General features: G+C 56.1%; 3 protein-coding genes across 3 annotated transcripts; 2 read left to right on the top strand and 1 right to left on the bottom strand.

Annotated features, from left to right (window-relative positions):
* Window positions 1-433: 433 nt before the first annotated feature.
* Window positions 434-1,729, top strand: JCM15063_003817 (uncharacterized protein; the record flags this gene model as incomplete). The annotated part of the gene is made up of 5 exons (XM_076676861.1): window positions 434-664; window positions 791-842; window positions 937-1,369; window positions 1,448-1,490; window positions 1,568-1,729. 5 exons carry the CDS (start codon window positions 434-436, stop codon window positions 1,727-1,729), a joined length of 921 nt encoding a protein of 306 aa, XP_076535843.1.
* A 255-nt stretch (window positions 1,730-1,984) lies between these two features.
* JCM15063_003816 (DMT family transporter) lies at window positions 1,985-4,197 on the bottom strand (the record flags this gene model as incomplete). Its single annotated transcript, XM_076676860.1, has 9 exons — window positions 1,985-2,347; window positions 2,437-2,818; window positions 2,881-2,959; window positions 3,038-3,269; window positions 3,341-3,392; window positions 3,469-3,657; window positions 3,740-3,764; window positions 3,839-3,968; window positions 4,045-4,197. The coding sequence occupies 9 exons, from the start codon at window positions 4,195-4,197 to the stop codon at window positions 1,985-1,987; spliced, it is 1,605 nt and encodes a 534-aa protein (XP_076535842.1).
* Window positions 4,198-5,197: 1,000 nt separating this feature from the next.
* On the top strand, window positions 5,198-12,876 carry JCM15063_003815 (uncharacterized protein; the record flags this gene model as incomplete). The annotated part of the gene is made up of 19 exons (XM_076676859.1): window positions 5,198-5,273; window positions 5,429-6,022; window positions 6,109-6,226; window positions 6,310-6,731; window positions 6,812-6,880; window positions 6,949-6,978; window positions 7,059-7,355; window positions 7,444-7,524; window positions 7,610-8,218; window positions 8,299-8,468; window positions 8,536-8,674; window positions 8,749-8,837; window positions 8,902-8,999; window positions 9,059-9,170; window positions 9,239-9,425; window positions 9,491-9,588; window positions 9,655-9,823; window positions 9,903-11,978; window positions 12,056-12,876. The coding sequence occupies 19 exons, from the start codon at window positions 5,198-5,200 to the stop codon at window positions 12,874-12,876; spliced, it is 6,255 nt and encodes a 2,084-aa protein (XP_076535841.1).
* Between the last annotated feature and the right edge of the window lie 117 nt (window positions 12,877-12,993).

Raw genomic sequence — 12,993 nt, 5'->3', positions numbered from 1 at the left:
CTACGTGACGCGACGTATTCCCCGTATTTTTTTGAAGATGACACGTGTCATAACCGGGGCTTGTCTGACGTATTTCTGCAATATATAAACAACCGCATCTTGCCGAGCCCATAAATTCCTGTTGCTGCAAGCAATCAATAGGAATTGTATTTGCTATGGATAATACGACAAGATCGAGAAAACAAGGTTTGGATCGGCCTGCGCACCGAAGGCGACATCGGAACCGGGGCATATGCGGCGGGGGGCGCTGTACAGCACGAACATTCAGGGTCCTCGAAACTCCCAAGTTTTCAGCCGTTGGCTTTCTTCGTTCAAGTCCAAAGAGACCTGCCACCCAGCAGACACACCCTGCTTCATCCTTCCTTGAGTGTTTGCCGCCCAGTATCTCGTCTACTTCACGCTCGACTCCACATTGCATCACGAGTCACCAGCAATGTCTCCTTCAACCTCTCCAGCTGCAGGTCCTCCCAAAATCGTCAACCTATGGTGTCATCCTCGCTCGTGTTCAACCATGTTTGAATGCATGATCCTCGCCCTGCCCAATTTTCATGTCCTCCACGAACACTTTGGAGAAGCTTGGTACTACTCTCGAGAACGAGTCAGTTCGCGATTCACGGAAGAGGAGTGCAGGCAGGGTCAGAACTGGGAACAGACGTACAAAAAGGTGAGCTCTTCTCGAGCCAGAGGTGGACGTCCAGAGAATCTCGCGCTCTGGTCACAATACCGCCTCTTGTTTTTCCCTTTTCGCCTTTCCGGTTCTCGAGAGTTGCTGATGCTGTTGTTCGACTAGTCTTGCGATGATCTCGTCACCATTGTAGACGGAAAGCGAACATTCAACAAAGGTGCGCTTCCCTCTTCCGCCGGTCGCTTTGATAGTTCCCGTTTCTCTCGGTCGGCTCACCTCCTCGTTCCACCTTTGCATTTTTGATACTCCAGATATGGCACAATACCTGATCGATTTGTCGAAACCGAATGGCACCGTCGCTCCTTCGTTGTCTGGACATTCGACTACGGCTTCCAACCCGACTTTGGTCCCGACCGAACTCTTGTTCCCTTCCGAACCTTCCATGTCGCACACGTTCCTGATCCGCCACCCTTCGAAAGCGGTTCCTTCGTATGCGAGGTTGTGCGAGGGAGACGCATCGGCCGTGACTGGGTTCTACGGGTTCGACGGCAAAGAGATGGGGTACGCCGAATTGAGGAAACTGTTTGATTTCGTGCGCGAACACACGGGAACGACCCCGTTGTTGATCGAGAGTGAGGAACTGTTGAAGAACCCGGAACAAGTCATGAACATGTGGTGTCAAGAAGTTGGGATCGAGTTTGACAAGTCGATGCTCGAATGGGACGATCAGAAACGTGAACACTTGTCAGTGAATTCTCCTGTTCTGGTTTCCCAGTGCCCCTTCACCAAAAAAAAGGTGCTGACTTCGAAGTTTCTTTGCAGTGACAAATGGCCGGGATTCCACGATGATGCCAAGAAGAGCAAGGTAACCGGGGTTTCTCGTTCAGACTCTTGACTAGCAAGGACAGACCACTGAAGCGAACGTTGAATATCTCACGACAGGGTGTTGGCAAACAAGCAAACAATGACAACGACTCTTGTCCGACCCTTGCGAAATCGCATTCGGAATCGACCAAACCTGCTCTCCGACCCGAATTGCAACAGGTCGTCGACGATTGCATGGAGGATTACGAGTACCTGAAACAGTTCGCTCGGAAACCCTGATCTATGTCTATTAGCATCATGTAGCACGAGAGAGGGGGAAAGGGTTTCTCGTATAGCATTTTCTGTACAAAGTTTTCTCGCGGGTAGATCGAACGGCAAAAATCCTTATATGAAGATGTCAATCTATTTTGAACAACATGTCTTGCGGGGCTACAATCACGATTCTAGAATATTGATAACATTCGCGCCTCCCTCCCTCTCTCTGATCGTCTAACCCCCTCTCGTCATTTCTTCCCATTTGACGAGTTCAGTCGGTCAATCAGTGTCACTCGCCCCTTGGTAATCCGCCTCGCTCGTACCAGGACTCAACAACCTTTCCCTCTCTCCAACCCTCCCCTCTTCCTCATCGGCAGCAGCAGTCCCGAATCCAGTAGTGGTACCTTCAAGGATCGAACTCGGTAAGGCGACCGCAGTTTGTTCAGCTTCTTGAAGGTCCATGATGCCATTGCCGACAAAACTTCCGAGGACGAGAACTCCTCCGATGAACGAGTACAACGAGACTGGAGCTTTGCGGTACAGGTCTCCAGCGATCGCGAGTGGGATCGTGAGGGAGAGACCGAGCGTGACGGCGAGGGGAGAAGTGAGGAGCATTGATCGCAAGTACAACGCATCCGAGACCTACAACCTCCAACAGAACTCGGCGTCAGCTCCTCGAGCACGAGAACGCGAAGTGGGAGAGAGAAGAGAGAGAAGGAAGAGAGACTTGCAAAAGTAATAGATGCATTGATGAGAATACTCGCCCACAACTGTCCCCCCGATGGAAGTTCGAACCGTTCGACTCCCGTGAGGTGCAGAACGACTCCGACGGGCCACATGAAGAGGATGTTCCACAGCCCGACGAACCCGAAGAAGAGGGTCATTGAAACTCGCGCTTCGGAACGGATCTGGACCTTGAGGAGCAGGACATAGGCGGCGTACGCTAGTGCCGACACGAGGGCAAGGACATCTCCGAGGAGAGGATTCGAGAATGCGGGATAGGCATCGGGCGGAGGGAAATGACTAGGTGGATCACGAGGATGCGGAGGAGGTGCGCTAGGTGGAATCGCGACGTAAGAGTCGTTCAGAGAGACAACGGCGACTCCGAGGATGCTACAAAGTTGTACCAGGCTGAGTTTGCCGTGTCCATGGAACTGAGAGAACAGAGGACTGACCTGAGCACCACGGCAAGGAGCTTGCCCGCGGTGAACGATTCGACCCCGATCGCGGCCCCTGCTGCAAGAGTAAAGAAACCTTTGCAGACGCATTGAACATACGAATGAGTCTTTCGATGATCTCGACTCGGACGGCAAGGAACAAAAGCCGACGTACCGCTCATGCTCGTCAGGATGGTGGTCGAGCTGACGCTCGTGTAGCCGAGAGCGGCATTCATGGCCCAATTCGCCGCGAACCACAGAGCGCAGAACGCGAGCGCAAGCCGTGCCGTCTCGCGCGTCGACAATGGCGGGTCCACTGGGAGAATGGGTACGTGTCGCCCCATATCGGTACGCGACGGTCGAGCTCGAGACAGTGATCTCGACGTATCCCGTCGATGTGCGAGAGCCTGTTCTCCCTGAGACGTCAGATTACGGTTCGACACAGGCCCGAGACAAAGGAGAAACACCCAGGGCGTACATCGGGTCGATGCGGGTGGCCGTTGATTTCGATGAATTGCGTCGGAACAAACCTGTGAAGCCGAATCGGACCGAGTGAGGATTTGGGAGACCCTTGCTCGAGAATCGCATTCGGGAACGCCGACGTACGCGTTCAGTCGTTGATCCACGACGACACTCCTGACACTCACGCTCCTGATGCTCTCTGCGCCATCCCGGTCTCTGGCTAGAGATTCCCTCCTGTTGCCTATCCGTCGATTCCGCCAGTACTGCAGTCCGGGCCTGATCAAGTACAACGAGAAGGTCGAGGTGCAGATCCAGGTCACGAGGAAAGGTTTGCTGTCGCATAACGTTCAAAATCAGTATCACTTGAAGACGCGTCCAGGATCCCAGGGAGACAGAGTGAGAGAAGCGCGCTCACTTGTACTCCATGCCAGTGAACATCTCTGTGTTAAGGGAAAAGCGAGCGAATGATCGTCAGTCTCTGGCTGCCTGGGTGGGGCCTAGCTCCATCCTCGACTCCTCCTCGCTTCGCTTCGATCTCTGTTTCCTGGCCCGATTCCTTCGTACGTTCCTGTGATGACTTGAAAATGTCCGATGCAGCAGCGATTCGAGAGGGAGCGCGACTTGCCAGACATGAGGAAGGAGGACTGTCGATTGTTCGTCCGAGGTCAGCAAGGTCGAACGCGTCAGAGGAAAGAAACGACAAGTGGCGTTGGTGCTTACCGAGACCCAGAGGAGCACGACGAGGATCAGGAGTGTCGTGCCGAGGAGGTACTGGCCCCTCTGGAGCTCGACCGCGAGGGGGATCACGGCAGCTGGCGGGGTCGTCCCAGGAGCAGACGATCGCGCCCTCGAGGGCGATCTAGACCGCGACATCCTCGAAGCGCAAAGGTGGTCTGCAGGCGTGGCTGTCGGATCGAAATAAACGATGATGAAAGGACGACTTAACAACTTAATGGAGATGCATGGCACAATCCGTCCATCCTTCTCAACAATCGCCCACCACTAGCACAGCTCGTGACGACGACAGACCGTCAGCTAGCCCGCACAGTCTCGTCAGGCGTTCGTGAGCCGGTCAGCACGACGCGGCTCGCGTCGGCACTTTTTCATCGCAAACTATCGCCTGCTCATCATCATGAGCGATACCCAGGCGCGTCATTCTCTCGCCATAGATCACCTGCACCCAAGTCGCGAATCAGGCCCGGCGACGCGATCGACACGATGCAGCAGCGAGCTTGCCAATCCCGACTGTCGCTTTGACGATCACAGTCTGCAGACGGGTGAGCGCCACTCGACTTCCCCAGTGGATGAGCTGTACGACAGGGGATCAGACACACCCGTCCGAGGGCGTATTGCTCCGGACGACGCCCGCCACAGCTGACCCATGAGCCGACTGATTCTCGCCCTCCTCTTCCTGTCGGCGCATCTCTCGCGTTTGTGGCATGTGCTCTTCGTAGATCAAGTTCGATTGACCCTTGCAGTGTACTCGAGTGTTTCGTGTGACCTGCTTGTCGCGCTAGCGCCTCGACGCCGGGATCGAATGTCCGAGAGAGCCTGTCTCGGAGCGCTCGACTCGACTTTCGCGATTATTGCGTTCGTGTACGGGTTCAGAGCATGCCCTTTGATTGTTTCGAGCGCTCCGGATTACACTTGGAGCGAGCGAGAGGGGTGCGAGTGCATGTTTGTGGCCCGCAGACTTGGTCCTTCCCTTCTCCTTCTGCACGCCCGTCTCGACTGCAACTTGCACACGCGGAGACCACTGCGACCGTCAGCAGGATCTTGCGACAGCTCAGGTCGTGTCCAGACCCCGACATCCGTTCATCGCGCGCCGACCAGGTCGCCTGTTCGCGCGGGACTTTTCCCAAGGACCGCGCCAATGCCTCGCAAGGCGGCGAAACCCGCACCGCCGACAGGACCCCTCGTGTTCCATGGCAAGCCCCTCGTGCCCAATGGTCAGTCCTGCTCTTCGTGTGTGCGACTGTGTTCGAGATCGAAACCCCTCAACCTGACCTCCCCTTCTTCCCCCCGCTCTCGTCCCTCCCCTGCCCTGCCTGCCTTCCTGCGGTCGCAATCTATCTTGTTCGTGTTGTACTTCTGATCCGCGCAGATCACGTCTTTGTATCGCCGCCGTGGCAAGACCGAGACGGCGAACCGTATTTGATCGCTCGAGTCCTCGAGGTCCTGCAACCCCAGCCCCCTCGCAGTGCTGCCCCTGCTTCCGCTGCGATCGCTGCCATCCCCGCAGCATCGGCAGGCTTGTCGGCGCTGTCACTCCCTGTCACCGTCTCGACTGAAGAAGTCGTCGCCGACGATGCCCAGGGTTCTACCGCGGGAGTCCACACCTCTTCCTCCTCGGCGACTGCACTCGTCCCAACCAATGCAAACGACGAGCAGGGTTCGACCCAGCGTACTGCGAACGAGTCGACCGATTTGCGAGTACGCGTCGCGTACTACTTTCGCACGCGCGACATCACGAACCGATACGTCGCCGACCACCGCTTGATCGTGGCGACGATGCACTCGGACACGGTACCGGCGAACTACATTCGGGGCACGTGTCAAGTGCTACACAAGGAACACATCGAGGATCTCGAGAAATGGAAACGTGAAACCGATACGTTCTACTGGCACCAGCTGTACGATCGATACTTGCATCGGTACTTCGATGCTCTACCAACTCTCAAAGTGAGGAACGCGCCTCGTAAGTCTTTTCTTCGCCTCGTCTGCCTGCCTTCGTCCGGCTTTACGAGCAGTCAGAGATCGCTGACCCTCCGTGCGGCACGACAGAGGAAGTGCTCGACTACCTGCTCAAGAGTTTCGAGTTTGTCCTGTGTGAAGTCGGTACTGGGAACCAGCTCAGCGATGCCCAGCGAGGTTGTCATACGTGCTCAAAATGGGCTGCATCGTGCGTTGCTCTCTCGCACTATTGTGTTCTTTTCCCGCTTTTTGAGTTTGAAAGAACTGACTCGAGATCCCTTGGGCAATTAGACCCGAATCCGTCACGTGCCTGCGCTGCCAGAAAGTGTTTCATCTCACGTGTCTGGACCCACCGTTGTCTCACAAACCCAAAGCTGGGTACGCGTGGTCGTGTGCGCCATGCACAAAGGCCTACGAGGAAGAAGCTGAACAACAAGCCAAGATGGACTACTCGAACGCGAAACTGCATGCCAAGACGACGTTCAAAGGCAAGAAGAAGGGCACATCGACCGGCGACGCGTCCGGGACGAGTACATCGGCATCGTCGAGCGCACCTCCGATGAGGAAAGCGGCAGAAGGAGCTAGGACGATCACGATGGCGCAGTTCAACAATTCGAACCTCGCAGACGATGCAGCTTCAACGACTTCCTCTTCGACTGGGGACGGCAAGCAGAGTTCGACTGCTTCAAAGGGGAAAGGCAAAGCGAAAGAATGTCAGTTTCATTACTTGGCTGGCTTTCTTGTTTTGTCCCCTTTGTGCTGGAATCCTCATACTTTCTCTCTTTTTCCCCAGCTCGCATCCAAGGGAATCAGAACCCTCACGACTGGAGGACGACCCATGGCTGGCCGTTCCGCTACTTCGGTACGAATCTCTCACCTTCTCGAAACTTGACTTGTCGCTTACGAAACTCGCCCCGAATTTCTTTACAGGAATGCACGTCAATGCTTACGCTGTACTCGGTAATTTTGTTTATTTTTCTTCTTTGGTCTGCAACCGATATGGTGCTGACGGTTCGTGTTCGTGTGGAATCCCTATGCAGACCCTCATGATTCTCTCCATCCTCGAGCGTCAACCCGACTTGGAAACAAATTCCAGTGCCCGGTGCCTGAATGGGATTCGGAAAAGAATGCCGAAGTGGCTCTCCCGAGCGCTCGATCGTACTTCCAACCCAAGAAGGGACGCTCTTCGACTCCATCTACGCAGAAGGAGGACAAGTCGGTGTGGATCGATGGCAAGGAACGAGTCCCGCGAGAACAGAGGACTGAGAAAGAGAAGGAAGCTGCGAGGGAGAGAGAAAAGGAACGAGAGAGGGAGCGATCGCGACTCAAGAGGCTTTGTGAGTTCTCCCCCTTCCCCTTTTTTTTCCATTGTCGTCTTGATCGAGCTGAACTCACGGATGACCCATCCTCGCTCATCTTCGACAGCCATGCAAGTTGTTCCGCGAGGAGAAGATGAAGCAGTCACGGTCATCTATCGACCCGAGGGAAAGATCGATGACGAAGTTTGTAAGTGTTCATTGCTGTCATGCTGGCGGAAAACATAGCTTGTTCGCCTCGTCTCTGACTCGAGAATCCGCGTGATTCCTTACAGTCGAAATCCTCATGAACGATGTCAAGAAGCTGCGATCGTACTCTTCCGCAGGCGTCGACGTCTTGAATCGAGCGGTCAAACTCTTGCAAGAGCACAACGGTGACATTCCGGCGACGATTGCTGCGTTGCGCAAAGTTCCGCTCGCAACTCTAGGACACGCTACCTGGAACGAGGCGGAACGGAAACAACTTTCGGAAGGCGCAGCGCAATACCACAACGACATTGAAGAGATCGCAAAGCACATTCCGAGCAAGATGATGTCGGACGTGGTCAAGAAGTACTACATTGCGATCGGACACAACTTGCAGGAGGACGAACTGCAACAACCCGAAGGCCGTTCAGCGATTGCGACTCGAGCGCGTCGACCCGCACACAAGAAAGTGACTCGAGCGAATGCACGCGCGAACGACCAGGAGGAAGATGAAGACGATCACGGGTCCGTTTGTGGACAGCCGACGAGCATGACGGGAAGACGCAACCGATTCTGCGCGATCTGCGAAGGTACCGAGTCGGACAAGTGGTACTTCTGTCCCGAGAACATTGTCGACCTCGAGGTCAAACCGATCCCGCTCGTCATGTGTGAACCTTGCGGATTCCGATGGAGACACTGTACGTTACCTCTGTAACTATTGCTGCTCCTAAGTTCTGGAACGGCTCAAACTGACAAAACTTTCTTTCGCCGAGTTCAGACGGAGCCCAGTATCCTCCAGCCACGGACGAGCCGAGATCGAGCACGGACAAGCCCGAGAAAGCGGACAAGGCTGAAAAGTCGGACAAACCCGAACGCAAGAAAAAGGCGCCCGTCATGTTTGGAGACGAAGACGACTCGGTTCTCGTGCGACGCAGTGGTCGTGAACCCGTATGTGATACTTTCTTTTCTGTCCTCATTCTTGGGCAGCTCTGATGACGGAATTTGGGGTGATCAGAAACCAAAGGAACCGACCCCGCCTCCGAAACCTCCTCGCAAGCCAATCATTCCTCGCAAACCCTGTGTCCTCTGCAAACGTTTCGAACCCAAGTATGCGTTGTATCAGTGCGATCGATGTACTCTTGCTGGTCATGGTTGTATGTATCTACACTCTCCGCCGTCTAATCGTTCCTAAGCTATTGTCTGAGTGAACTTCCGCATGCGCAAACAGCTTGCTATGGTGTACCCGAAGGAACCCCTCTTAAGGGCTGGCTTTGTGATCTCTGCGACCGCGAAAAGCACCGGAACCGTCTCACCTTGGTACGTCCTCCTCGTGCGTCAAATTTCAAGCAGGATCACGAACTAACCTTGCATCCCCTGGCAGCATCCGCAATGTGTCCTTTGTCCACCACCTTTCCCCGATGGCGAGACTCCACTTCCACTGACAGCACTGGACGTCCTCAAGCCTACCGAGCTGAACAAGTCAGTTCTTCTCGTCCGCCGATACGATCAGGAGCTGACATCTTGTTCATGTTGTCTAGCTACGTTCACTTGCTCTGCGCTGTCTGGCATCCAGAGCTCCGATTCTCCGAGCCTTCTGAACTCGCGACTGTCGAAGCATTTGCTCATCTTCCGGTCGAGCGAGCTCAAGCAGTACGTCGCTGAACTTGCATAATCTTGAGCGATAGCGGAGCTAACTCAAGATCTTGCTTGCTCACTAGCAATGCCGTATTTGCTACCAGAAAGGAGTCGGCGTGACGATCAAGTGTCAAGACTGCTCGAAGCGTTTCCATGTCGGGTGTGGTTGGGCCGCAGGCTACAAATTTGCCTTTGAAGTTCAGACGCCGAAAGTCAGCAACAAGAAGAAGCTGAAGGACATCATTACGGTCACCTTTAAAGATCAAGAAGGTAAGAATTTTTCGGCGCTTTGCAAAGAAACCCCATGAGCTGACCACATCGCATCGCGCTGTCAGGCATACTCACGCCTTGCGTATGGTGCTCGGATCATCCGTACAATAATCCCGAGCGCAAGACCTACGATCTGGGTTCCAGAGATTACACCGCCAACTTGGTAGGTCTGCGGAATCTCTGCGCACGTGATAGCAGAAATCTGACCCGATCGGCGAGCGGTCTCTAGATCGCATTGCAAATGTTTGCACGCATGTACAAGGGTCCCAAGGTTGACGATGCGCCTCTCCGGATGCGACAATCAAAACGACTCGAGAGCGTGCTCGAGCCCGTTCTTCAGCCCAAACTTCCTACGCCCCCTTCCGTCGCCGAACGGTATCGTCCGAGTCTCCTCACAGGTGCGGCTTGCGCCTCTCTACTGGCTTGCAGAAACTAGCAGTGTTCCGTGCTGACTCGCAGTCTACTCGTCCTGTGCAGCTGTCCTTGAAGAGTCTGCTGCGCTTGTTCACGATCAACCCGCGGCGGTCTCTTCTGCTTCATTCGATTCGCCGGCTGCGCCGTCCAACAACGGAAGGGGACCGAGACGACGGTCGACGTCCATGTACGCGTCACCTTCAGGTCGATGGGCTGAGCGCGACTCGGCAAAGTCCTCGTCGGCAGCGATCATCGGAGCAGAGACGATCGCTCTCCCTGCGCTTCCTTCTACCGTGGCCGAAGAAGAGCCGGCAAAGGTGGAGGAGGAAGACGATGAAGACTACGCACCTCGTCATCTCATCGATTCCGACGTGGCCCCGATCCTGTCGGGCAAACGTGTGCGCAAACCTAAAGTCGCGCCGACACTCATTGTCAACACGCCCAAGCAGCTCAAGAAGAGAAGGACAGGCTCTCACGTGCCGTCGGACGTGCCAGAGGGAAGTGTCGCTGTCTCGACAGATCCGACCAGTCAAGCTCTTCCGCCATTGCCCGACTCGGACACGAACGCTCTTCCCGAACTCCCGGTCGCGTCCGAATCCCTTCCCGTTCTGCCAGCTCCTGCTGAAGCGTCTGCAGATTCTGAGCCCGGGCCAGTGAACGACGTGCCACCTCCATCGCAGGAAGAAACCACGCCTCGCTCCGTCTTTGTCTTGCCAGGCGATAAGTCAAGCGCCACGCCGGTCAACGATGCGCTGGAACAAGATCCTGAACAGGAACAACAGAACGTCCCCGAGCCAGATGCTCCCGAGCCGGCTATCGAATCCTCCACCGAAATGCAGCAGGATCAGCCGCAACAGGCGGAGGAGATAGCGGTCGCTCAAGACTTTGCGTCTGAGCAGGACAATTCGACTCTGCCTCTGGGACCCGACTTCTCGACCGTGTCGGCAACGGACGAACCGATGGATGCTCTGTCGGCAGTTGCGGCTGCGATAGCTGCAGCGAACCAGAATGCCAGGCAGCAGGCTGAAGCTGCTGCGGCCAACGTCGCTGCCAGTTCAGGCGCGAGCGCCTATGTCGAAGGTGCTTACTCCCACGAAGGAACTGTGCCTGGTGTAGCAGACAGTGCGGCAACCGAATTCGCCGGATTCGAGCCCATCTCGCATGAACAAGCCTACGAACAGCTACCCCAATTGCCTGACGATTCGCAAGCTGTCGTACACGATAAGGACGACGAGGACTACGTCGACGAAAGCGCCAAGCCAAAGCGAGGAAACCGCAATGCGTCGAAAGCCGCTCGTGCTGCTGCGGCCGCTCAGGATGTTTCACCAGAATCAACGCCTGATGGATCAAGCTCTCGACGTCCCAAGCGTGCATCTCGCAAGAGCGCCATCTTCACTCCGGTTCCAGATTCGCCAGAGCTTCCTCAGCCTCCCTCGATCACTGCGATGGGGGGACATCCCATGTTCACCGCGCCAGACCTTTCCGGATCAGCCCTCGGCCTCGATACGCTTCCCAACATGGATGACCCGAACGCGGTTGCTCAGGTGACGCAGCAGGCAACTCCTAGTGGACGAACCCGACAGCCAAGGGCTTCGTCTTCGAAAAAGGCACGCAGCTCGCGAGCAGCTGCCGATGCGCTCGACCCGGATTTTGTCGACCCGGACCTCGCTGTTTCAACGAAGCGCGCACAGAACGCTGCAAATGGTGCTGCGTCGACTTCTTCGGCCCCAGCTCCCTATGGCGGACTGCCGCTCCTTCCGAGCTTCGCTCGACATCTGGAGGCGCAACGTAACGGCGCTTCGGACACGTCTGGACCCGACGCTGCATACGGCGGCTACAATCCAAATTTGGTCGACTACGACACACCGCAGCGCAACGCTCATCTCTTCGATATGTCGGGAGTGAGCGAAGCCGACCTCAGTTTCGACTCACCGGCCGGATCCCCCGCCCCTGCTGCAGCTGCTTCGAACGGTTCGCCCTCCGTGCCCGACTTCTTGCAGCCTTCAAAGCGCAAGAGAAGACGGTACCCTCGGGGCTGGCAGAACCCGTCGGACGCCATGGTTTGCGCCAATTGTCAGACCGACAAATCCCCGTTGTGGCGCAGGAACGCCCAAGGTGCATACGAGTGCAATGCTTGCTGTAAGTGATCGTGTCCCGGACTGACGAATGTCCCCGCGGCGTGAGTCCTGACCTGCTTCCTTGCTCTGGTTGCGCAGGCCTCTACTTCAAATCACACGGACATCACCGTCCTCCTCGTGTCGTCGATCGAGGTATCGGAGAAGCGCGCATGACGAAGCGTAGGATTGAGGCCAATGGTGGGGTCGCCGCGCCCAAAGCGGTCAAGAGGCCTCGACCGATGGGGACTCCGTTACCTCTGCAGCAACCGCCCAACCCGCTGCCGCTCCCCTTGCAGCAACCGACGTTCTCGTACGACGAGATGTACGGTGGCGGAGGTGCCTCATCGTCATCGTCCGCATCATCCATGACAATGGGTTTCCCGGCTCTTCCGTCGCTGCCGCTGCCTCCGCTCCCGGGAGGATCGAACGGTCTCAACGGCACCCTCTCTGGCGGGCTCTCGACGAACGCGTACCAGAGCCCCTACTCTTATACGACCGAGTCGTACCAGATCCCACACCCGCTCGCGTATTCGCATGCTCCGCTCAACTCGACCTCGGCGACGTCGTACGACCCCTTCGCTCTGCCTTCACCAACTCGTCTGGACCAGGTCGAGCTCGGAGGTGGCGGCGGAGGTTCGTCTACGAACGCGCCTTCGGACAACGACGATCACCGTCGCATGCTCGAACTGCTTGCGACTCAAGCTCTCAACTTTGGACCCTCGGCTGTCGATGTCAGCAGTGCGGGAGGAGCCGGAGCTTCGACGAGCTCCGATCCGAGCAATCCGTCACGCTCGGACGCGTCTGCTCCTACCCATCCCGCGTTGGCCGATCTGCAGGGAGGAGAGGCGCTCGCACAGTTCCAGCCTAGCCCACCTCCCTCTGCGACTGCCATGCCGCTCCAACCGCTGCCTTTCTCTTGATTACTTGATTCTTGAATTGTACATTTGGGTTCTGCGCGATCGTAGCATCTGTCTTTCAGTCGGTGGAATTGAATTGGACGTGTTGTTTCTCTCTCTGAAACCCTCACGGAGATGAGA

The sequence above is a fragment of the Sporobolomyces koalae genome (genome assembly GCF_050403365.1).
Source record: "Sporobolomyces koalae JCM15063 DNA, S_koalae_JCM15063T_v1_ctg6, whole genome shotgun sequence".
Taxonomy (NCBI): domain Eukaryota; kingdom Fungi; phylum Basidiomycota; class Microbotryomycetes; order Sporidiobolales; family Sporidiobolaceae; genus Sporobolomyces; species Sporobolomyces koalae.
This window is presented reverse-complemented; position numbering and strand designations above follow the sequence as displayed.